Source organism: Onychomys torridus, chromosome 11 (assembly GCF_903995425.1).
Source record: "Onychomys torridus chromosome 11, mOncTor1.1, whole genome shotgun sequence".
Lineage (NCBI taxonomy): Eukaryota > Metazoa > Chordata > Mammalia > Rodentia > Cricetidae > Onychomys > Onychomys torridus.
Window position 1 is genome coordinate 76,546,024 of NC_050453.1, and position 26,942 is coordinate 76,572,965.

Here is a 26,942-nt window from a genome sequence, read left to right on the forward strand (position 1 = left end):
AAAGTAACTTAAAGAAGGAAGGCTTTATTTTGGCTCAGAGCTCAAGGGTGCAGTCCATCATGGTGGACCACCATCATGGTGAGGACATAGTAGCAAGAGCTTGAGAAAGCTGATTGCATCACTCCCATGGCAGGAAGCAGAAATAGATGAATGCTGGTTCTCAGTCCTTCTGCTTATTGGCATTCATCCAGCACCTCAGCTTATCAAATGGCACCTCTACATTTAACATGGGTCAGCCCACTTCAGTTAAAGCAGTCTAGAAACTCTCATTCAGACATGCCCAGATGATTGTGTCTTAGATGATTCTAGATTTGACAAGTTGATGATCAACACTGACCATTATAGCATGCTAAGCACAGTGTTTCTGACTCATGTTCACATTTACTGAATAAACAGCAACAGGATCAGAGCTAGAAAATGACATTTAAAAACCTGCTCTTGACTCCTTCATTATAGACAACCAAACATTGAGAACCTCGGCTTTATATTATTTCCATTCACTCTTCAGGAATCCTGGGAAAAGGTTTGCTCACATCTATCTTACAGAAGAGGAAAGTGGTGGTGAGGGATGTACAGTGGGCACTGGGGACCTCTGCCCTTTGCAGTCCTTTCTGAGGGTTTGCTAACCTAGGGAAGGAACAGTGCAAGCTGAATGTACATGTTAGGACACAGGAGCCCTTCTTTGCATCAGACTCTCTGTGTTGCTTGAGCCTGAACACTTAGGCTTGACAGTCACAACCTGACAACTTCAGTGGTAGATTCAACTGTAGGCAAGATATTGAGTCACTTGAGATTCCTGTACCTTCCTCATTAAAATAGAAAGAATGTATCTTCTTCACACAAGTGCTGGGAAACAGTGCCATCTCCACTGTGAAATGCAGAGCATGGCACTTCAGGCTAGCTGTTACTCTGTAAATAACAGTTGTTTCTATTACAAACTCAGCTCAGGAGCAGGAGACAAGGCTTAGTGAGTAAACAGTACCTGTTGGCCAAGCTGAGAACCTGACTTTAAATCCCCAGTACCCACATAAAAAGCCATGCACTTGTGCCTATAAAACAACATTGTGGAGGGTAGAGTCAAGGAAGACCTAGTTTATTTCCAAGTTCAAGGGAAGCCTTCTCATACCTGTTGTCTTTCTCTGATCTCTGTGCATACTTATGGGTACACATGCTCACACACATATATATGCATACACCATAAACACATATATCACATACACAGAAAACCTGAAGCACATATACATAAAACATGGATCCAAAGGCAGCTATTCAAAGACACAATGAAGGAGCATGGCTCTTGTCCTCTTGTATACCTTTTACCAATCCCTTCCTCTGGTGTTCTATTTCTGTGCCATTGATGGCTTCCTACTGTTTTCCACACTGGATCTAAAATATCTGTGGACTGCACCTGTCTTCCCTCAAATTTGTTTTTGTGAGGCCAAGAATAGATTTATTCACTTTGTGATTTTGGTGCTCAAATTAGTAAATATTATAATATAATTTGTGTGAATTATATTTTGCATAATTGTGTGAAGGAATGATGCATTAAAAACTCAACCCATAAAAATTAATGAAAAGCAAGTAAATAAGAATTAACAAATACATAAATTTTTTATTAATTTGTGTTTTAATTTTACACATCAGGCATGGGTTCCTCTGCCCTCCCCCCTCCCTGCCCCCACCTTCCTCCCCTCCTCTCCCCTCCACTTCCATCTCCTCCAGGGCCAAGACTCCCCTGGGGATTCATTTAAACCTGGTGGATTCAAAACAGGCAGATCCAGTCCCCTCCTTCCAGGCTGAGCAAAGTGTCCCTGTGTAAGCCCAAGGTTCCAAACAGCCAGCTCATGCACTAAGGACAGGTCCCAGTCCCACAGCCTGGATGCCTCCCAAACAGTTCAAGCTATTCAATTGCCTCACTTATCCAGAGGACCTGATCCAGCTGGGGGCTCCACAGCCTTTGGTTCATAATTCATGTGCTTCCATTCGTTTGGCTATTTGTCCCTGTACCTCTCCAATCTTTGTCTCAAAAATTCATGCTCTTACAATCCCTCCTCTTTCTCAACAATTGGACTCCTGGAGCTCCACTTGGTACCTGGCTGAGGATCTCTGCATCCACTTCCATCAGTTATTGGATGAGAGTTCCAGCATGACTGTTAGGGTGTTTGGCCATCTGATCACCAGACTAGGGCAGATCAGGCTTTCTCTCAACCATTGCTGGCTGTCTACAGAGGATGTATCTTTGTGGATTTCTGAGGAGCTCTCCAACACTCTGCCTATTCCTGTTCTCATGTGGTAATCATTTATCATGGTCTGTTGTTCCTTGTTCTCCCTTTCTGTTCTTGATCCAGCTGGGATCTCATGCTCCCCTAAGCTCTCTTTCCCTCGAACCTTGCCCTTCATTACTCCCACTGTCGTCCAGGGTATTCATGTAGCTCTCATCCATTTCTCTATCATTGGGCAATCCCTGTGTCTTTCCTAGAGTCCCATTTTCTAGGAAGCCTCCCTGGAGTTGTGCAGCAGTCTAGTCATCTTTGTTTTATATCTAGTATCCTCCTATCAGTGAGTACATACCATGTTTGTTCTTCTGAGTCTGGGTTACCTCACTCAGGATGATTTTTTCTAGATCCATCCATTTGCCTGTAAACCTCATGATGTCATTGTTTTTCTCTGCTAAGTTGTACTCCATTGTGTATATGTACCATATTTTCTTTATCCATTCTTCAGTTGAAGGGCATCTAGGTTATTTCCAGGTTCTGGCTATTACAAACAATGCTAATATGAACATAGCTGAGCAACTGCCCTTGTGATATGATTGAGCATTCCTTGGGTATATGCCCAAGAGTGCTACAGCTAGGTCTTGGGGGAGATGGTTTTCCCAATTTTCTAAGGAAGCACCATACTGATTTCCAAAGTGGCTGTACAAGCTCGCATTCCCACCAGCAGTGGAGGAGAGTTCCCCTTGCTCCACATCCTCTCCAGCATAAGCTGTCTTCTGTGTTTTTGATATAAATACATAATTTATTGAGAGATGCACAAAATAGTCTGAGGTTTGAGGAGATAGCTCAGTTGGTAAAGTGTTTTCCTTGCAAGTAGAAAGACTAGTGTTCCATCAGTAGAAACTGATAAGAAAAGCCAAGTGGGCTAGTGCTGTGATGGTACAGGCAAGACAATCCCTGGAGCTCGGGGACAGTTGGTCCAGCTGAATTAGAGAGTACCAGGCCAATGAGAACTCTGGGCTTTTGGTAAAAAATAAAAGTAGGTGGCACCCAAGGAATAATATTCACTAAATGCAACCATAAACACACACACACACACACACACACACACACATACACACACACACACACACACACACACACACACAAATAAATAAATAAATAAGCTGAAAAACTTAATTTAATTTAATAATTTAATTTATTTTATTTATGAGTTTCTTAAGGACAAGAATAGATTTATTTACTCTGTGAACTTTGGTGCCAAACTCAGTCAACAATAGCATGTAATTTGCATGAATTAATTTTTGCATAATTGAATAATTCATAAATAACTGAGCACACCAAAATATATGAGGAAGCAAATAAATAAGAGAGTTGATAAATACATGAATAAATGAGAGATTAATAAGGATTTGAGAAATTTGTGGGTTAATAAAGTGGAGAAGCATGAAAAAATGATAAGCCCCATGTCTGAAAATCTCACTCAGGCTTCCTCTCCTCATCAGTGTGCTTGGAATCAACAGGCCATGCTAAATGGATGTGTGAAAGGAATTCCTCTAAGTGGCTGTTAAAATTCTTGGCAATTTGAAGGTGACAGTGCTTTAATTTCAGGGTAATGCCACAGCTTTATGACTTAGTAGTTTTGTTTAATGGCTCAATTTAGCAGGAGATTATGCTGTCTGCTGCTATCCCAGAGAGACCACTTCAAAGCCGAGGCTTCCACACATGGTGATAATATCCACTTCTGGACTTAGCTTGAGAGAGCAGCCTTATGGAGGCCCTGTGTGATCCAGACTGCCGGTAACCGCACAATGCATAAAATGCTGCTTCTTCTAACTGGTGGATGACTGTTCTTGAGCTCTTTGGAAAACCCTTCATTACAGAAATCAAACTGCCCCTCTGAAATGTAAGCCACAATACAAGTTGGAATGATTCAAAGAAGCAACAACACTAGTATTATTCCAAGCCATTAAACTGCAAGTGAGCTGCAGCACATAAGTCACCCATGAGTGAATCTTCACCAGGAAGCCTGCTTTGAAACTTCTCCCAGGATGAGCTAAACCTACCGTCCATGAGGACACTGTTTGTGCTTTTAAGAAAGGTAGGTACAGTGAGGAAACTGAGGAAGGACAGAAAGTCAAGATAAAGTAAAACAGATACGAGAAGGGAAAAGAGTCCTTCACCATGGAGAACCAGTTGATGCTTGAAGAAGACAGAACTCCAGCACAATGGACAATTGCTGAAAGCCTTTCTCTCTTCCTGCTAAAAAGCTGCAATTTTCCAAGATTCTTACCAGAAACACTTTGTGCAAGTTTCTCCTGGGTTTAGCTTTTCAGAATATAATATCCACCAAGAAATGTCTACAGCCACTCTATAATCTCACTCAGCAAAATACAAAAATGGATGGGGTCTGTTAGAAACCCTTTGAGATGTAGCCTGAGCACTCCTCAAATAGTTCATATGGCCAGCGCCAAGGCACTCAGTGCTTACTCTCCTTGAGAAGTCCACACTCACACCTGATGTGTCCTATTCTCTCGCTCTCAACCTTCATGCTTAAAGACTGTACTAAGATAGTTTTGCTAGCAGCCAGTGAGATGGCTCAGTGGGTACAATCACTTGTTTTCAAGTTTAATTCCTGGGATACACATGGCAAAAGGACAAATCTCACTCCTGAAAGTTGTTCTCAGACCTCTACACCTGCACAAACACTCACATACACACAAGTACAATAGATGTAATAAGAAATTATTCTACTGCCCCCTAGACACAGAAATAGAGACTAAGGAAGAAATAACTATGATACAATCTGTGGCATGCCAAGAATCTGTCATTTTTTTTCCTTGTAGTAAGAATATCCAAATAGTCAGCTTTCTTCACCCCGACTCCTAATTCACCCAAAGTAGGAGTGGTCCTTTAAAAACACAGACTTGGCTAGAGCATCTCATCCCTTTCTAACTCTGCCAGGGTAAATTCCAAGTTCCTGCCCATGGTTAACCATGTCTGAAGGACATCAGTGTGGAGATGTGAGAACTGTCCTCATTGGTTGAGATGCTCAGAACACTGTCTACACTTACTACATCCCTGGAATTATCATATTTTTGCCTATTATAATTATTTTCTGCATGTTAATATCAAGACACCTGCTCGACATAGTTTGCTCCGTTTCTTGTGAGCAGTTTGCTTGTTCTTGTTACCTATTGTCAGGTCAATAGATTAACACATAAGGGACATCAGAGAGTGGCTGTCACAGAGCAGGAGTGAAGGGAGCTAAAGTCCTTCTTTCAATGGTGGGGGTCAGAGGCACAGTTCCACCCTGTCACCATCAGCAGCTTGAGGAGTTCCCTTACTCTTTTAAGGATCTCAGCTTAGAACTAACAGGGATTTTTAGATTTGTCATAGAAAAGATTTCAATACTAGCCAGAATGAAGCAAAGTTGGGGCATTACTAATGATATATATATCTTTCTGTCTGTGTATATGTATATACACATTTACACAAGGCAGTATGTGCATATGTGTACATGTATGTGTGGTAGTAATAGGGAGATGGAGTTTCTTCCCTCAATAGTATTGAATCATGCTTTATGAGTTTCACTGGTATATTGGCAAGGCAATGAGCTCCAGGGATCTGTTTTTATCAGCCAACCTAGACTGAAACCTCATATTTGCACCCCATTCTGGTTTCTGTGTGGATAGTGGGGATCCACACTCAGTTTCTAGACTTACATAGCAGTGATATTGCAGACTGAGCCATCCCTGGCCCCAAATATAAAAGTTATTTCTATTTTCCCAGTGGCTCATCATCATTTTTCTAGAGCAATGGCCCAATCCATATGAATGCACACCAATAGAAAATCTTGGACTCCTACAACAGAAAACACAGGACAACTGCTCCAGTTTTTGATAGCTGTAGTTGCGATCCTGTTTTTCCTACTCACTAGTATTATTAATGCATTTCTGAAATAGAATCTATTATAGCTCCTTCAGTGATGCATGCCTCCCTGGGTAAATACTTGGTATATTCAATATATGGTCTCAACTCAAGGGACAGTTTGGCAACAGTACTTTGTATGTGTGAATATGTACACCTTTGTACGTGCATGCACATGTGTGTGTGGATGCCAGAGAACTACCTTGAATACTGTTACTTGGGATATACACTGTCCACCTTATTTATTTGAGTCCAAGTCTCTTATTGCCCTGTAACTTGCTTGTTGCCCAGACTGATTGGCTAGTGAGCCCTAGGGATTCACTTGATTCCTTTCCCCAGATGCTAGGATTATAAGCAGGTGCCAGCAGTGTTGGATTGTTCTGCAAAGGTATCAGAGATCAAAACTGGAGCCTCATGTTTTCAAAGCAAGTACCTTATTAGTTGTGCTGTTTCTTCAGCACCTTGAGAACAACAATCTTGCAGTGATGACAAAACAACTGATGATTCTAAGAAAGGAAATCTGAGACTTTGGCGTATCTTGTTCTTGTGTCAGTCTTTGGTAGAGCAATAGAAAGTACACAATCTTTCTGTTGTGTGTGCCGTCACACATTTGTGTGTATGTGTGTGTGCCTATATATCTGTATTTTCATGTATGCATATGTGTGTGCATTGTGTCCTCAAGGGAATATGTATGCTTGAGTGTGACAGAATATATACATGAGTGTGCGTCTGTGTGTATGTTGTAAGTATATTTCTTGGGGACAAGGTCAGTAGTAAGATGCCAGCACAAAATGCATTACAAATACCATGACACAAACCCCTGAGTTCTTCTTACTTTGTTCTTTAATGTGTATGTCCAATGCTTGCCGCGCACTCAGAGTATGAGGAGAGGAGAAAGAAATGCTCATAAGTGTCTTTCCTTCTTATGTTCTCAATGACTTTCATTCACCTTGTACTGATAGACAGGTACATATGCAAGGACTAAATCACAGCCACTGCTCTAACTTCAGGAAGCAAGGCTAACAACCGAGGCCAAACTGTGTGGACACAGTTCTTTCTTGCTTTCAATAGCCGTGATGATAATCTATTACCCACAATCACACTTCACAGGTACAGCTAGAAATATTGAAGAGACCTCAATCACAATCCTCCACCTACCCCATTATGCATGCTTTGATGAGTTTTAATGACAACAGAGGCTGCTGTCAAAGCAGAGAGAATTGGAGCATCATAATAACCAGGATGTGAGACTGGGAGACTATGAAGGTGGTTTGAAAATGGGTTAGGAATGATTTGAGAACAAAAAACAAGTTTTGGTTAAAGTTTTGCCTGAACGTTTCTGAAAATGCCCTGCAATGCTTGTATATTGTATACATGTGTGAAACCAGCATCAGCTCATCAGGATAGAGAAGGAATGTGTTTTCTTAGTGACTCTGCACAAATAATTTGCACATAAATATGGAATTTACTAAACAACAGAAAAATCATGCAGCTGGGAAATAAATATATTTTAATAGCTAGCCAAGTGTCCATTACCATTAAAAAAAGCACAAAATTGACAATAAACTGAGACCTTAGGAAAGTGGTTTAAAGGTGCACTGACTGACTGCAATCTCAGTTCTAAGGAAATGTGGTCAGAGATTCTCACTCTTCTAATTATGCTTCATCCTTACTAGAATTTTTTCCCAGGAAACTTCTCTCCAGGCTCCTAGAGTCTTAGGAATAGCTTGGCTATCTAGAACCGGTGAAGACTTTACTGTTTTCTCTCTTAGGGTGAGGATGGAGATATAGCTCTCAGTCATGGGGAAACTGAGCATAAGTGAGGGTTGATTCTTCAGTCACTACATAACATCACATCACTGTTTCAAGACTGCCTGGTTTAGAGGAACTGGGATTCATGTGTGCAAAGGTTAATACTAACTGCCAACCTGTCAGAGTCTAGAGTCGCCTAGGACTCTGGGCACATCTTGGAGGGACTTCTCTGATTAAGTTGGGTGGAAAGATCCCTCTGACGCATTGATGGCGCTGTTCTATGGGCTGGGATCCCAGTGTGAATAGAAAGGATAACTCAAGGAGAGCACCAGTATCCACCTCTCCCTGCTTCCTGCCTACAGATGCATTGTGTCCAGCTGCCTCATGTTCCTGCAGCCCTGCTTTCCCCATCATGGTAGCCTGGATTTTCACACTGTGAGCCAAACACAGCCTTTCTTCCTTATCATAGCAGTGAGAGAAATAACTATTTCAGCATATATATTGAGATTTTCACATTAATCTTGAAAGACAACCAATTTTATCATTGTTTACTGACAAGGAAACCAAATCTATAGTGATTAAACAATTTGTCCAAAGTTGCATTACTATGATGTCCAAGCATTTGAATTTAAACTCTAATGCAACTTCAAAACATATTCCTCTCCTATGTTTGAAGATGAAAAGGTACTGAGAAAAGCTGGGTAGTTGAGAAAGTACAGAAGGAAATGAGGAACAGAGGAACATGTTTCACTTCTGGACTTAGAGCAAAAGTTGCAAATCTCAAGAACGGCCCACAGCCGGTTAAGACTGAAAAGAAAAAAAAATTAAATAAGTAAAAAAAAGAGAGAGAAACTGAATACTCAGGCTGTTGCACAGCTCCAAACTGTTACATATTTAAAGGGAAAGGGCTTTGGTCTCCCATACATTAAATAAGGTAGAATAGAATAAAGGAGAAAGGGAGAAATGGGGCTTGAACTTGGCAGTGACTTCATTATGCTCAGTACACTGAAATCATCAAAGAAAGTGCAAAAGTAGACCTAAGGACTTGTCACACTCTGCTTTAGTCCATTTTCTATTGTTTAAACAAGATGCCTGAGGGTGGTCTGTGAAGAGCTTTATTTAGATCAAAGGCTTGGAGGCAGAATATCAAACAGCTGAGTGTCCCCTCTGGCAAAGGTGAAGGAGGAAGGGAGATTATGTGCTGAATCAGGAATCCAAAGAGACTAAGTGGTCAGTCTGTGCTTTCATAAAAAACCATCTTGTGGGAATTAACCAGGGTTCCATGGGAACTCCCTAATCACTCTCATGAGTTGTATCCAAGTGACCTACAGACTTCTCACTAAGCCCCTCCCACTAGTGTTCCCACAATGTATTCTCCACTCAGTCCTGGGATTACAGGTATGTGACACCATCCCCATATATATGTTCTTAATCTGAATTTAGGTCTCTCTTGCTTCTGTGATGTGGTGATTTGAAGGAGAATGTTCTTTGTCCTCCACAGGCTCTGGAAATCAAATCCCTGGCTCCTAGTTGTGCCACTGTTTGAACAGGTTTAGAATGTGTGGTCTTGATGAAGGAATTCCATCATTGGAAGCAGGCATTGAAGTTTCAAAGCCACACCCCCTTCCCAGTTTGTTCTCTGCCTGTGATTCAAGGTCGGAATACATAGCTTCCTGCTGAGGCCCACCATGCCTTTGCTCCACCATCATGAACTACAATCCTCTGGAACTGCAAGGCCAAATAAACTCGTTCTTACATAAATTGTCTTGGCCATGGTGTTTTTTTTCACCATGTAACTAAGACAACTGCAAGAACTTTACCCACTGAGCCCTCCCCCTCAACCTACCTCATATATTTTAATGAGAAATTTACAGATTAATAGGAACACAACAGTAAATAGTGTCGTTTTCTTAAAATGCGTTAAGTGTCAGTGAATATCTACACAGAATGAGAGGATTATACAGGATTGAGAGACTCATCCCAGCCTCAGGGTACTCACTAAGGTACTCAGCCTACTAAGTGAGTAGTGTATATGTGTGTGTGGCAGGTGTGGAGAGGTTAGGAAACAGAATATGAAGACTTACTATGATTAAAATCTTCAGGATAGGTTGGCAGGCTAGAAGGCTAGAAACTGTTTTTTTCTGCAATTCAAGTCCATAACACATGCTGTCAATTCCTTATAATGGAGGGATGCCACTGTATTTTTCTAACCACCAGTCAATTGCATGAGGTCCCTCCACATTATTGAGCACATTCATCTTTGAGTTCACTTTGTTAAAATGTTAACCATAGTAAAAGAAATATACATTCACAGAGAGCACCCAAAGTAATGTTTGACTAAATATGCCATGTGACTAGGCAGTACATGGCCAGATTCATGCAAGCTTTGCTCTGTAGATAATGTATGCTGACATATGAGTCACAAAGGCAACAGTTTGTCTATATTATACTTTAGGAATGCACAGTCCAGCTTTGTCTCTTCTAGATTAAATGAAACCAAATGCACATGTGTCTGATGGGTGACCTTTTGACTTCAGAAGTCCAAAACTCTACCCTCAGAACATGTGTTTCTGTTGTATGTCCTTTAGAATGTCTCCATCCTAGTAGCTCCCTGGAAACATATTCTTACCATGTAGAGCATCTGCTTTCTCCCTGTGTCTCTCTGCTTTTCTCTCTGTCTCCCTCTGTTTCTGTCTCTGTCTGTCCCTGTCTGTCTCTCTCTCTCAATTGCCTATTTGCAGATCTACAATAAATTTTTCTCTAAAATCTACCATCTGAGATCCTTAGATTTCTTCTTTGAATTCTTGAAACAAAAATCTGAAATCTACTAGCTCTGGATAGCTTTTCAGGTAGTTGAGTTTTCTGAGGCCCTAGCTTCCCAAACTAAGCTCACCAGGAAACCAGAAAAACTGACAAAATATGCAAATTCCCTCATTTTATAAGAGCACATTTATGTTTCATATCTTAGAAATGAATCTACAATATCCACATTGTGAACAAATTTTTGTGTGCAGGTTATATACACTGTTAATAGTTTATAAATAGCTCCACATGTGCACATTCATAATTCTTTGTTCAGAGATACGAGTAAACCTAGCTGGGACCTTGAGAGCATGAGAACAACAACCACACACAGAGAAACATCATAATGATTAGAGGTACAGCCAGAGAAAATCTCAGTGACAAGACTGACCACCTACCTAGAGGACCAAGATTAAACTTTGGAATGATTGGCTGCCTCTGTTTTAATTCTCTATAAAGTTTGGTAGCTGGGGATGGGATGGGAAAGTAGGTCTGAATAATAGTTCTCTGGCTTCCCAGATTGCTAGATCTTTGAGGAAAAAAAACCTTAAAAATTCAATTCCTATCTCAGCTTATTTGCATTTGTAAAGACAGCCAGAATAAACCCTGGTGTTCAGGTCACACTTTCTGGATGGTTTTGTTACATATTTCACAGCATCACAATCCACTCCTACTTAACCTCATGCAAGATTTAAGATTCCTCATCCTTGATCATCATTAGAGAAATTCCTATCTATGACCATCTAAACTATCAACTCAGTGTCAGGGCAGCAGTAAAGGCCCATCATGGAAAAGCTTCTAGTCAAGAGAGTAGAATCACTGGCCTTGGTGGAGCCCAATATTTCAACAAACTGGGTCAATCACAGAGCCCAGGCACCACCTGAAAGAAGGGAGGTTCACCATAGGCATTGCTAGAGAGGTAGCCAAAATATTTATCCCTCTACAGAAACACTGTGATTTTCCTTCCAACAACCATGCTCTAGCTCACTCCCTACAAGACAAGCAGCCATGACACTCAGCCGAGTCTTCCCACAAAAGACCCAGCTTTTCTTTCGTCTCTCCTCTCTCTTTCTATGAGATGCTAACCAGATGTCACATATGCTTCTTCTGGTCCACTGGGCTGTTCTCACCCATTCCCTGAATTTCTCCTCCCTCGTATCCTTTACATCATGACATGGCTTATCCCTATGCTTCCTTATTTCAGGAAGTACATCTGTTCCTTTTCTTCTCCATTCTCCTTCTCTGGGCAGATGCTTAGAAATAACTTTTATCTGTCCTGAGAGGTTTTTCTTTTCAACTATAATAAAACTCTCCTAGTGATTCCCTTTGACTTTATTCTTAAATTCTTTAATTAACTAAAGTAGGAGCCCCAAGAGGGGAATCCTGATTTCTCCAGGATCATCAAGACACAGGTCCCAAAGTCTAGCTCCTCCATGACTACAGCACCAAATCAGCAAGTCATAAGATCAACTACACCTTCTTTAGCCATCAATTGATAAACTATCAAACAAAAAACCCCAGGAGAGGCGGGGTTCAAAAGCACAGTTTTGAATGAATAAAGGCTTCTATGTTCTTATATGTATGTAATTTAGAGAGTTTAATTTTGTGTGCTATTGTAATATACACATTTTAATTTCAAAGTATGTTTTAATGTAACAGGAAAAAGCTTAAATGTGGACACTAAAATAAAAGTATGTGATTTAGATGTATATTGTGTTTAAATGCACAATCCATTTATAGTAAAAATCTTTACATTTTGTAACTTAATATCTTGATTTTAGATTAATGATTGGTTTTAGCATTTCTTTTTTTTTTTTTTTTTTTTGGTTTTTCGAGACAGGGGTTCTGTGTGTACCTTTGTGCTGCCTTTCCTGGAACTCACTTTGTAGACCAGGCTGGCCTCGAACTCATAGAGATCTGCCTGGCTCTGCCTCCCGAGTGCTGGGATTACAGGCGTGCACCACCACCGCCCGGCCAAGTTTTATCATTTCTTTATAGATTTCTTTATTCTTTAGATTTTCAACAATAAGCATTTATTAATTTTATATCAAAAATCAAAATGTTGATTAAGATAAAGATATATGCAATACAGAATGTCCAGTTAATGTTTCAGGGATATGGATTATGACTGGGCCAGAGGGCATTCATGGTCCCAGCTGGGTGGATAGCTGCTTGGTTTATTACCTGCAGTAAGTCATGAAATTCTGAAATTCTCTTTCTTCCATACAAGATGGAGATTTTTTTTTTTAAAAAGATCTTTGCTTAGATTTTTGTGGAGGAATTAACAGAGGTGATATTTGTAAGCCCCAATTAAGCTCCCTGAGATGTCTGCACTCAGTATTTGGCAGCCACCCCACCACTCCTGATACGTGAGACACCTGTTACTCAGCAGTAAGCATTCATCTCCATCACTTCCTCTTGTAGCCCAAACACCTCTTTCTGGAAAAAAATTACCAGGAGAATTTGCTTCTAAAAACCTTAGAAATCTTAGGAAAAGTACATTTCGTGGATTAGAATCTACCAGGCTTGCCTAAAATTCTGTATATATATATATTTGTTTCACTAAGAAGTGTGAGTTATGTTTTGAAAAGAACCAGGGCACATTGTCAAACCCAATCCTTGACTAGGTTGTTGGGTAGAACTAGGTAACTACAACCAAGAGCAGCAAAGAGCCCAATTGCTGTTCCTGCTCTAAGGCAATTAACTACAAAGTAGCTAATGTACAGCCACTCTTCACTAGATGAAGTACTATGAAACACACCAACAAACAAGAAAGGCCACAACAACAACAAGATCTAGCTAGCACTTTCTTTGGGCAGTGTCTGGTTCTTTGTATTCAGTTGGAAAAATGACTGAATATGTTTTGTCATCACTCTCTGCAGTGGCTCCACTGCATTCTAACTACAGCATGTCATGGCTGTGTTCCTAAGTTTACTGTCATGTGACTAGCCATGGTGTTGTTTCTTGCATATCCTTAGTGCCTGGACACTATCTGTAGAAAGATCTCTGTAAGTAGGCTGCCTCACTGGAGAGGAGCATAGAGCACAAATACTCTATGAGATATGAGAGGCCTGACTTTGTTGCTTCATTACATGGTGCATCTGGCATCTCTGAAGACCAGGGCTTGAAATAAGCTGTGTGTGTGTGTGTGTGTGTGTGTGTGTGTGTGTGTGTGTGTGTGTGTGTGTGTGTAAGAGAGAGAGAGGCCAGGCCAACAATTGATTACAGTTATTCATAGAAGGACTACTGGCAAAGATAAATGCTTAAAAACCTATCACATCAATATTTGGGAATGTGTAATTATATTACAGAATAAATTAACCATAAAATGCTACTTTTAAACATGTATTTTACTTGTGGGGAGGGCACATGTGTTCAAATGTGAATTTGTTGAAATCAGAGGACAACATGTGGGAATCTTGTTGGAGTCAGTTCTCTCCTCCTAACATGTGGGGTCCAGGGATTGATCTCAGATCACTGGACTTAGCACCAAAGGCTTTTTACCTGCTCAAACTCAGATGCCATTTCTAAACCTATGCAACAAATTTATAAAGAAGTTACATGCTCTCAGGATATTCCATAGAAAACATTCTCTCTGATGAAGATGATGATGATATTGATTCACAAGGGAACTACAATTGTAAGAAAAAGAAGCTATACCCATATTGAATATTGTACAAAGCTAACTGATTAGAAATTCAGTGATTGGGGACAAGTCAAAATGTTGTAGATCCAGAGTAAATTTACCTTGAGAAATCTTGACTTACTGAACAGTAACTTATTGCCCAGCTCTGTGTATAACACAACATTCTTGCAACTGTCTGGCATGTACTCTTGAATTATTTGAATTGGTCCCTATATTTCATGAACCTAAAGTCTAAGAAAGTCATGAGATAGCATGTGAGACTCAGAGCAGAGACCTTCAGCTTTCCTGAAATCTTCCCACCTATGTTTGACTAGCATATAGAAAAATATCTTGATTTACAACAAATCATCATGAAACTATTAGCATGATGGAACATGGAATTTGTAGTAACCTATATCTATGGTCTCAGGCCACGGTCGGTCACTTCTGTTTGGCTCTAGAATAAACTATCTCTTTCTCCTTTTGAGGTGAGGGCTGTTTTTTAGATATTTACTTGCTGCTCCAACACACTTGATTATATCTGCTATCCTCACAGCTTCTTGGTGTAATCTCTTTCACTGTTGAAGCTGAAGAAGGCGGGACACATGCAGAGGAACAGTGACCAACTATTGAAGCTGTAGAAGGTGGGACTCACCCAGAGGCACAGTCCAGAGAACCATCTATGAATAAATTTCCCCTTTGTGAATCAGGGCTTCCCACTGACTTTTATGTCTTGTTTATTGTTTGTTTATTTATTTTGTTCTTATCTCCTTTTCTTATTGTTGTTGAGTTTTAACAGAGAAGATGACCTTGGCAAGCTCTACAGTGAACAGTGGGTGATTCATTCTTGTTTCAGGGAATAGTGTCACCACCATTACCAAGCCCTCTCTACCCTCTTTCTTGAAAGTAACTAAGCTAATTCCTAATATTTGTCAAGATAGCATTTTTCTCCCACTGAAGCTAGTCTTGTAAGATTTTGTTCCCTCAGGTGTCCCTTTCTAGAAACTCCCTTCCATCTCATACCAGCAGTTTCGCAGACTAAGCACGCTTGGAAAACATGGCTCTTACCAGTGATATTGCAGTACACCTGGAGAGGTCCCAACGGTCCACTGCCATCAGAATCAACATAGAAGAAGCCAGCTTTGTTTCCTCGGTGTCTATACACCTCACAGGATTGCTCATAGATGGCTGCAAAGACAGAAAGACAAACTTTATTTGGCTCTGAATATCCCTCTGCAGGGGTCAGTAACTCAAACTTAGGCATACTCCTCATGCTTCTTCCTTTCTCTTCCTGTACAGCCCCAAAGTCTTTACAGCCCAGTGTTCTGGTACTTCATGAACTTATGCCCATTTTAGTTTCATTTCTGTTACTGTGATAAAATACCTTGACAGGAAAGCAACATAAGGGAGAAAGGGCTTATTTTTTCCTCAGTTTTAAGCTGCAGCCTATCATTGTGGGGAAATCACAGTTGCTGGAACTTGAAGTAGCTAGTCATATCACATTCAAGGCTAAGGACACGGAGAAACAAGTGCACATTTGTGTAATTGCTGGCTTGCTAATACACGACTTAATTTCTCCATTCAAAGAGTGCAGAAACTATGCTTCTTGGGCTGTTGTCAACTGGACACAGCTAGAGTCTTTTTAGAAAACAGAACCTCAATAGAGTAAATACCCCCCACGTGACTGGAGTGTAGGGAACTCTATAGGGCATTTTACTTATTAATGATTGATGTGGATGTATGTAGCTCATTGGAGGCAATGCCATACTTCAGAACATTGTCCTGTGTGGCATAAGAAAGCAGGATGAGCAAGCCATGTTAGCAAGACAGTAAGCAGTATGATTCCATTGCCTCCCATCAGTTCCTGCTTCCAAGTTCCTGTCTTGAGTTCCTTCCCTGACTTCCCTTCATGATAAATTGTGACTGTAACCTGAAATAAACCCTTTCTTTATGGCTTTATGATAGCAATAGAAACCTAACTAAAGCAAGGATCCCCTGTCTAGAGAATGGTGCCATCCACAGTGGACTATATCTTCCCACACCAATTAACTTAAGATAAGTCTACAGACATGTCCCCAGACCAGCTCAATATAGACAATCCCTCCTTGAAACTCTCTTCTCAGGGTATTCAGGTTGTGTCAAGTTGACAGTTAAAGATAGCCATCACACACCACTACATTTATAATTTATTCATTCATTCTTCTAATTTCATCTCAGGGGTATATCTGTCCTAAAAATCTCCCCTCCTATCTGTCCCTGGTGTTGGTTTATTTACATGCTGCCCCTATGTCTCTACAGTGGTCTATCTTCTAGAATGTGCTAAAGGACCTATAAGAATCATGGCTGTGTGTCATGTGACACTGCGTCACAGCATCTAGCAAATCTCTAAGCAGCATCATGGTTCAACATATATTTTGCTAGTCAATTTAAAATTCACATATGCTGTTATATCTTTTTAGTAATAAAATATGAGGACACTGTCTTGGGGGATGTGTGTGTGCACGCATGTGTGTGTGTGTGTGTGTGTGTGTGTGTACATGTATTTGTATGCTTGTGTGATGCCACTAGTGAACTTGAGAGGCTGTTTCTACCTAGTAACCATTTTTTCCCCTTGCCTATTTGGCTAGGATGCCTGGCTAGTAAGCCTTAAGATTTTGCCTGTCAATACCTCAACATGAGGCTTACAAATGTGCAAACCATGCCTGCTTTTACATGTTCTAGGGTCTTCAGGTCCTCATGCTTGCAAAGCAAGCATTTTACCAACTGAGATATCCTCCAGCCAAAAGAGACATTGTCTTACATTTATATATGCCAAGTTTAGGAAAGTAACTGATATAATATTGTACAGTTCAATCCATCTTCACCTAACAATTGCTGTCTAATTTATAGGTGTATGTCAACAAGTATGATTTCACCAAAGGACAGAGACATAAATAAGACAATCAGCCTGTGTCCTCATGCTTACAAGCCAAGGTAGGCACTGTTCTTGCATGCTCATACAGAAGCAGGAACAGGAAGAGGTCACAAGGGTCACTTAATTTGGAGTTTTAACAGAGATATAGACTTGATAAATATTAATCTCATTAAACCAACACTAACAGATTTGGAAAAATGCAAAACTGATGGCTAAAAGATACATTAACCATCTTAGGCATAAAAAATTATATTTAATACTTCACACAAAATCCTGTATTTCGGAGAAGCATGTGTGCATTGAATTATATCACCTAGCCATGCTTAAAACACTTCAATAGATCCTAACTTCATTCAAGATAGAGTACAAGCTTGTCACCCTAGCTGACTTCTGCCCCTGTGACTAATGTCCCATCCCAGGAATATGAAGCTACCGTTCATCATGATCAATTGTGAGGGGAGCTTCAAATAATTCATTACCAGTCAAGTTCTAAAGCCTGAGAGAGTTGGAATTCTTTATACTTTAGAGTGAATTCAAGGTTATACTTATATTCATTCTACTCTCTCTGGTATCCATGTACACTTTCTGAAGCAGAGGTAAATAAGAGTGTCACGTATGTGCCCTAAACACTGAACACAAAATGAATCATATACTCTTGCTAGCACCTGATATCTCCACTGGCAAAATGCTGGCCTGGAAGAATATGATCTTCCTAATCTGTCATGCACTTTGGTGTGTATCCACATATGTGAATGTCAACTAGTGTAAGTAGCCATCTTCAAACACACCTATAGTCATAGGAGGACAAACTCATGAAAGACATTGCCACTGCTGTTTTCTCATGAGCATGAAAGAAAAATAACATCCAATCAGCATGTGAGCATTTGCCTAACTGCTGAGAACACTGAACCAGTGAGTGGTGGCATTTGCTGCTAAGCCTGATGACATGAGTCTGGTCCCTGGTACCTACATGGTGGAAGAAGAGAACACGCTGCTGCATGTTCTCCTCTAACCTCCACATTGACTCTCTAGTACACACAATCACATAAATATAATCATAAAAGTTCATGAGTGTGTGTGCACATACACATACACACATACACACACGCACCAACAAAATAAAACTGTAAATATTTCACAAAGAATGTGAACTCTAGAAACAAACTGCGTAAATGTTTGCAGTATGGCCACAACTTAGTACCTGTGTTACTTTGGGAAAGTGACTTTACCCTTTCTGGCCACTCCTAAGGTTATTCCCAGGACGGACACTTCCTGGTATTCAGATACTCATGCTTGTCGTAGTTACTTTTCTCATTGCGGTTACAAAACACCTGACCAAAACAACCTAAAGGAGAAAGGGCTATCTCTGGCTCACAGTTATCCTGGATACAGGCCATATTGGAGGAGAAGACAAGGCAGCTGGTGGAGGAGCCAAGATTAGATTCCTAGAAAGCAGTGGCGACCTTCTTTGAAGCTCCTGAATTGCTCCTGAGGTAGAAGCCACTGGCCTCCTCAGGAGAGAACCTGATGGAAAAATCCTCCCTAAGAGATCTTAGGAGCCTCTACAGCATGGCCTGAAGGTGAGCAAAGCTCCACAGTGGTTGAAGAGGAGCTGGCAATCTACTTTTATGTTTTCAGACAGAGCTATGTTTTTCATAAAGCTCATACCTTCAACTCTACTTGCAGAATTGGGTACAACTTGCAGTTTCTATAGGTTTAGCATAACTTTACAATGTAAATTTGTTGTCTCTTAGATTGTACTTGTGTGTATGCGCGCGCATGTGTGTGTGTGTCTGTCTGTCTGTCTGTGTGTATTTTTCACACCAGTGTGCTCCATGTCTTAGTTAAGATTTCTGTTGCTGTGATAAAACACTGTGACCAAAAGCAACTTTGGGAGGAAAGGGTTTATTTCATCTTGAGCTTGTAGTTCACCATCCGGGGAAGTTAGGGCAGGATCTTAAGGCAGTTATCTGGAGTCAAAAACTGATACACGAGGAAATATTGCTTACTGGCTTGCTCCTCGTGGCTTGTCCTAGCTGTTTTATTATACCATTCAGCACCATCTGCCGTTAGATAGCACCACCTACAATGGGCTGCCCATGTCAAACATTATTCAAGAAAATGCCCAGGATTGCTTACAGAACAATCTTAAGGAATCATTCTCACAACTGAAGTTCCTTCCTCTCAGATGACTCTAGCCTGGTTCCAGTTGACAAAACCTAGCCAGCACAGTATTCTGAGGTTTGCATATGGAGGTCAGAAGACAAACTCAGGTGTCTGTCTTCATTTAGCTCCTTGGTTGATCCAGGGTCTCTTGTTGTTTTTCCACCGCATAAGCCACAGGCTAGCTGGCCTGTGACAGTCCAGAGTAGAAATACTCTCTGGCTCTTATGTGGGTCCTGGGGATTTTAATTCAGTCCTTTATGGCAAATGCACTATTACCCACTGAACTATCTCTCCAGCTTCAGGTTCTGTGACTTCAATGTAAGGATTTAACTCTGCAGACCTGCTTCTTTCTCTCTGGCTTTCATCTGTGCACTCTAAACCCTTCAACCTTTTCCTGCTCTTATTTCCTGCACTTGTTTTTTTGTTTTGTTTTGTTTTACCATCTTGATTTTTATTTGTTTGTTTGGTTTGTTGGTTGTTGTTTTGTTTTTCAAGACAGCTTTTCTCTAGCCCTGGCTGTCCTGGAACTTGCTCTGTAGATCAGGCTGGCCTTGACCTAATAGAAATCCACCTGCCCCTGCCTGACTCCAGAGTGCTGGGATTAAAGGTGTGTGCCAACACCACCCAGCCTTTTAAAAAATTGTTGTTGTCTTTGATTTGCTGAGTGTATATTTAATTATTTTTTTACCATTATGAGTTTAAAGTATTGTTGAAACTTTCATTGAGTTGTGTCAAATTATGTCAAGCACGCCTTACATTTCCAGCATTCCTTTTTCTGCATATCTTTAATTTAGCATGCCCCAAAGGACATGTGACACAAGACTGGGAATGCACAAAACTGTACTTACAGTGTCTTTTGAGAATAGGACAGAGCACAGGCACAATCTTACAGACTCTAGATTTTGTTGAATTTTCTGACATAGGTGCATGAGGTAAAAATTAGGTAAGACATTTAGGGTAAAAGGACCCCAAAGAAAAGGAGCCCATTTCTTCTTTGGCTAAAAGCCAGATAGGTCTCTTTGCCTCTTGGTAGCCTCATTTTTGCCAGAGGCCAGAGATGCCAGCTCCTCTTCAGAGGGGGTATTAGAGGAGTAATCAAGGCTCATTAAGGGAAATACTCAGAGCTCTGTAAGCTTGTGGCCAGCCTGTTCTACATGGGGAACCCAAGGCCAGCTGATGCTACATAATAAGACTCTTTTTCAAAAAATCAAACCAAACCAACGAAGCACAAAAGGAGAATAGAATATCTGGCCTGAGTGGAATCTAACACTAGTTGGGCCAGGTCAATCACATGACCTTGGGACTGAGTGAACCTTAAGATATGCTAAGGAGATAGAGGGAATAAGTGTCCCTTCTGAGATACTTCACAGAATTGGTGTTTCTGATGAAGTCCCCATGAACTGAGTCAACATCAGGTTCAACTGGGCCTGGCCCATTGCTGAATCCTTATTTAGTGTTACTCAGATGACTAGGAAGCCACAGGGAAGAAGGTGACACTGGACCGGGCACCAGGACCAAATTACAAGTAAATCACAGATTTCAGTATTAAATAGTGAGATGCATGAATGTTCTTGTGGAAAAGAAGACACAGTTTATTTATAAAGCAGAAAAACTAGAAGTTGCTAAAATCCTAGCAATGATCCAAATTCAGATATAAGAAAATAGAATGGTTAAACACACTTAAAATAAAATGAATGAAAAAAAGAAAAAGGTAAATAAATTAGTATAAAAAATTGATCATGTCAAATGGGAAAAACAATATTGATATCACAAAACTTTAATATAAAGTCTAAAACTTGATAGCGGACACAAGATTTATTTAATGCAAGGTAACATGATGGAGCCCAAAGTGAAAGGGAAGGAATTCGGATTTCCCAGAGCAGCAAAGATGTCTGCTGTAAGACTTTTGTGGTGAAAAGAGGTAGGTGTCTTGTACTGAGAGAAAGTGTGGAAGGAGCCTGTTAGCATGTGACTCAGACATTGGGAGCTATTGGGAAGGGTCACATTTAATTAACTGATGCCTCTAACCTGAGGTCCTTGGTGGAAGTAAGAATGGTACTTGACATCCTTTTGGAATCCAAACAATTAGGGAGTTTACAGTCTCACAGACATGTAGTCTGACTCTCCATACAGAATCAGATATCACAGAGTCAAAGCTAAGGATGGCTTTGCTTTGAGATGTCAGTCTTTCTTTCCTGGAACCACCTGTTACAGATTCTCAGACTGCTATCCTTAAAGTACTTTTCATTGGCTCTGACACTGCAGATAAGTGGAGCATGATTGGCTCCTACCTTACATCTAACAACATTTCTAACTTTTTCTTAGTTAAAAATGAAGATGCAGCACAATAATCTATTGAAATGAATGCTGAAATGTAGAAGGGCAGTTGGGAAAATAAGTTCAAATAATTCCAAAGAACATGGTGTTATTTGTTATTTCTGAAAATAATATAAGTAAAACAACACGGGAAACGTGGCATATGATGACACACCAGCAACTGAGGCAGGGGGATATCCATGAATATGAGGCAGAGCCAAGTTACAGAACAAAATCCTTTATCAAGCAGATGGACTGCCATTGCACTGATACAGGCTACAGTTCTAGGTTCCTTCCAGGAAACCCTCTGCTTCCTCAGTCAATGTTAGCAGACGCCCCTACTGCCCTTGTCACTGTACATGCTAATCCTTCAGTTCCTCCTTTGGCCTCCCATCAGACCACAAATCCCTGGATTACATAGATTTTTCTCTGTTTCTAAATCACCCACTCAGCGGGGGAGGTAGCTTTGCATACAAAGTGTTTACTGTGTCAGCACAAGGATGTGAGTTCACCTCTCAGACTTCAGGAAAAAAACAGGGCTGGTGACACATTCTTGTAATGTGAGCATGGGGACTGTAGACAGAAAGAACTTTGGATCCAGACCAACCAGCCAAGCCTAACTAATGAGTTCCATGCAAGTGTCTCCAAAGACAAGGTCGATGGTGACTGAGGAAAAACAGTCAAGGTTGTCCTCTGGCTTCCACATGCACACAGATGTGCACACATGAATGCATACATACACACTTAAACTTACACAATTAATGACTATTAGTTAAAAGTTCCCATAGTTGCTAAAAGCTGAATTGAGGAAAACCAATAAACTCTATGGAAATTTCTGCCTCTGCAATACCAGTAGAACTCAAACCAAAAAGACTTCTTCCACCCAGTGCACAAGATAAAACCTTCTGTGTTTTCTGAATATTCTAGATTAGCAAAGGAAGAGATGCACAGGAGAATCACAGCATATTCTGCTGTGGAGAAACTGAGTGCCTAAAAGAAAATGAAAAGTAAGCTGTTGGTAGGGCTTTGGAGGTGGCTATCAGTAGAGTGCTTGCCATACAGGCATGAGTACCTGAGCTTGATTGCTAGAACCCATGTAAAATGCTGTGTGTGACAGTGTGTGCCTGTAATCCCAGATGAACTGAAGAGCTCCAGTTTTGATGAGACCTTGTCTCGAAAAGTAAAGTGGAGAACATTGATTTCTGACCTCCTTATGCAACTGTGATTGCATACACAAATACTCCCATGAACAGGCACACATATAATATTACTGGAATTTTAGAGGAATCCTTTTGTGGTTACTAGATGATACCAGGGAAAACCAGATTTCCTCTTAGGGTTCTTAACCTCCTTAATAAAATAATTTAAGAATGAATTTAATTGGAAGCTCAAAGAATTTCTATGAAATTCCCAAATAATCAATAAAATATTATGTTTAGAAAAAATTTTAAAAAGGAAATCCCCAAGGCAGGCAAAGTTGAAAATCTCAGCAGCTGTTCAGAGAAGGAGAATGGAAAAGATAAAGAAAAGAGCCATTCTGTTTGAGTTAAGCAGACATGGAGTTTAGCTACACAATGTCAGGTGGCCACATGGTAGGAAAGGGAGTTTCAGAGAAGGAATGAGAAAGCCTGAGTACCAGGGAACACATTCCCAGACTCTGCCTAACATCTGAAAGAGAAAGGCAAAAGAGAAGAGAAAGAAAACTTTCTTAGTCAGAACTCAAAAATGCCCACAGATCCACACAAACCTCATTGAAGCTTATAGCAACTATACTAGTGAGGAGGGATTCTAAGAAAGAACATTACTTAAATAAAGAAACAATTCTTCCTTTTATGTCTTTAGCAGAACTTAAGAACCTGCCCTAGGGCTTAGTCCCATGGCCAGGTGCTAGGTAAGCGCTATATTAACTCTTAAGAGAGGAGACAATGACATGTCTTCATCAAGAAGATTCAATTCTTATGCACACAAAGATGCTTTTGAGACAGCAAAGTGTGTCTGTGTTAAAAAAAACAGCAACCAGAAAAGTGAGCACTGCTGTTGAAGGGTTACTGTCAGGAATTCATGCAAAGCACTGCCCTCCCCAGTGAAAAGGACAATGGTAGACACATCAGAGCTCCTCAGGATAAATTTCTACACGAGCAGAGCAGATATATAATGTGATCAGAGAAGATGGATCCATGTTTTCATATCTGAGAGAAATAGTGTGAGTTCAGTTCTGGCAGATAATTTATTGCCTAAGGTACAATTTGAAATGTCCTTGTGATGTTCTCTCTCATTAGAGATAATGATAGTATTCAGACAATGAAATAGTTTTATTTAGACCTCACCTTTTCAAGTCCCAAGGTCAGGGCTATAGTTTTGCAGCTTCGCCATTTATATTCCTACTGTAAAACTATAGAAACAAATGTGAAACTCGTGTGGTGTGTGTGTGTGTGTGTGTGTGTGTGTGTGTGTGTATGTATGTGTGTGTTGTGTCCGTTCATCCCCATGTGCATGTAGTAGCCAGAGGTTGACATCAGGTGTCTTCCTCAGTCACTCTCTTCACTTCCTACCCCCCTTTTAAATTTTATGTATACATGCCAAGGAGTACATGTGAAGTCATAGGAAAACATGCTGGGGTTGGTTCTCTCCTTCCATCTTGTGGGACCTGGGGATCGAACTCAGGTTGTCAGATTGGCAAGCACTTTAACCCTCTGAACCAACTTGTCAACTTGTGCACCTTAATTTTTGAGACAGACGTGAAGCTTGGCAATTTGTCTAGACAGTGAGTCCCAGAGTTCCACTTCTCTGCCTCTCAAGCACTGGGATTGTAAGTGCATGCCACTATGCCTGACTCTTGGTTGTGGGTTCTGGGAATTAGAACTCAATTTTTTTCGTGAGTACATGGTAAAATCTTTACTCAGTGAACTGTCTCTTTAGCTTCTCAGTACATATTTTAAGACCTTAAAAATATTTCAGTTCTTCTTAGCATGTCTATTGCTGTCCTTATTCTGCTCTATCTACATGTACACATATGTTTGTAACAATAATTAATTTAAAAACAGGCCATGAATTTAAAGGAGAGCAAATGGGGTATAGGGAAGGTTTGGAGGGAGGAAAGGAATAAGATCAATGATGTAATTATAATCTGAAAAATAAAACAAACAATTAAAAAATGTTTCAATCTTGTCTCTTCATCCTTGTGATGTCCTGGATGGTAGTGTATTTACCACATGATTGCAATTAGTTACAGACCTACATACACAGCCTATAGACATAAACAATATCAAATTAATTCCAGTAACCAAGTGAATGCTCGTGCAGCATTTTATTTAGCAGCTATTTATTTAATTAGGTTTTTCAAAACCCAAGTGCAGTGGACTTTTGAGAACTTGACTTGGGCATCTTTTGACAAAGACAATAGAAATAGAACTAAAACTAATGGGAATCACAAAGATCTGTTAGGAGACTGTGAGTGGATCACACTGGAGAAAGCAGAGCTTGGATGTCCCAGGCCACAGGCTGAACTCGGAAGACTCAGCAAACGTCAGGTTGCAATATTAGACCACAAAAGAATCAGAGGCTCTTTGTGATCCTAGACTACAGTGTATTAGAGCTCTGGTGCTGATGATATGCTCTTAACAATGTCTGACAAAGACAGGCTGCCTGCCAGGTGGCTTCTGATGAACTAGAAAGACCAAGACCCGTACCTTCTTCCAGCTTCACCACTAGCCAAGCCTTATCTATACTTCATTGTCTCCTTTGAAACTGGCTATTAATGGCAGTCTGCAGCAGCAGTAACTATATACTATACACAGCAGTCACTATATACTATACATAGCAGTCACTATATACTATACACAGCAGTCACTACATACTATGCACAGAAGTCACTATGTACTATACACAGCAGTCACTATATACTATACACAGCAGTCACTATATTCTATACACAGCAGTCACTATATAATACACAGCAGTCACTACATACAATACACAACAAGTCACTATATAAAATACACAGCAGTTACTATATACTATACATGGCAATAACTATACACTATATATAGCAGTCACTATATATTATACATAGCAGTTAGTACATGTGATACATAGCAGTCACTATATAGTATACACAGTAGTCACTATATAGCATACACAGCAGTTGCTATATACTGTATACAGCAGTCTCTATATACTATACACAGCATTCACTATATACAAGTGCAGAGCCTTATTGTGATATACAGGACATTCTGGCATTCTGTAATGCAGTAAATCAGTCTATGAAATCATAGTAAGAAATCTTAACGATATACTATGGCTAAAAAGTGAATATGTGAACACAGAGAATAAAACCTGTTTTTAATAGTCCTCATATAAATGAAGTTCATCCTATTCGTAGCATGAAAACAAACAAACCTTACATTGATTATGGGCTGAGACAAATGTCAGTGGGCATAGCTTCAATGACAGTGTTCCTCTGACTACATCAATTGGCAGTCCCCAAGCTTACCACTGGAAATCATCATCCCCAAGGTGACCTGACATTAGACTAAAATTACTGTTCTGAAAAGTACCTTGCAAGAGATTCAGGTGAGACTGGAGGGAGGGCTCAGCCACTGAACTGCTCTGCAGAGGCCCTGGGTTCCATTTCTGGCACCCACAATGCACAGTTGACAAGTCACTGTAACTCCAGTTCCAAGCTCCCTCTCTAGCCTGTGTGGATACCTACGTACTCATACAGACAAGCAGGCACACACATATACATATACAAATAAAAATAAGTGGAAATGCTTTAAAATAAAAAAAAAATATAACCACAGTTTACCTTTCCATGAGTTAGAGAAGCATTATTTTAAAATGAACAAAACTATGACAGAATCACTATGATGAGGAATGTAAAGAATTCAGTAGAGGTTTGCTTGTCAAGATGTTGCCTGGCGAGCATGAGGACTCCAGTTGGATTCCCAGAATTCACATTAAACAAATAAGCAAGCAAACAGAAAGGTTCAGTTTGCAATCCTAGCAACAAGGAGGCAAATCCCTGGAGCTTGGTGACCAATCTACTTGGTGAGTTCCAGGACAATGAGAGACCCTGATTCAAAATAAAACAACAAATAAATGTGGAAGTTTTGAGGAGCAAAATGTGTTTATCTTCTTGTCTCTACACATATAAATATATGTACCAGTGCACAAAGGAATATGCAGCAACATGCACACACAAATAACATCCACTAAA

At 40.3% G+C, this 26,942-nt stretch overlaps 1 protein-coding gene across 2 annotated transcripts in view; it reads right to left on the reverse strand.

Moving 5' to 3' along the window:
• The window catches only part of Cntnap5 (contactin associated protein family member 5), a 902,127-nt gene that overhangs the window by 295,514 nt on the left and 579,671 nt on the right, over positions 1 to 26,942 (reverse strand). For both annotated transcript variants that reach the window (XM_036201821.1, XM_036201822.1), the window contains exon 12: positions 15,394 to 15,513. In XM_036201821.1, coding sequence (XP_036057714.1) covers positions 15,394 to 15,513 — 120 coding nt within the window. The remainder of the gene's footprint in view (positions 1 to 15,393; positions 15,514 to 26,942) is intronic.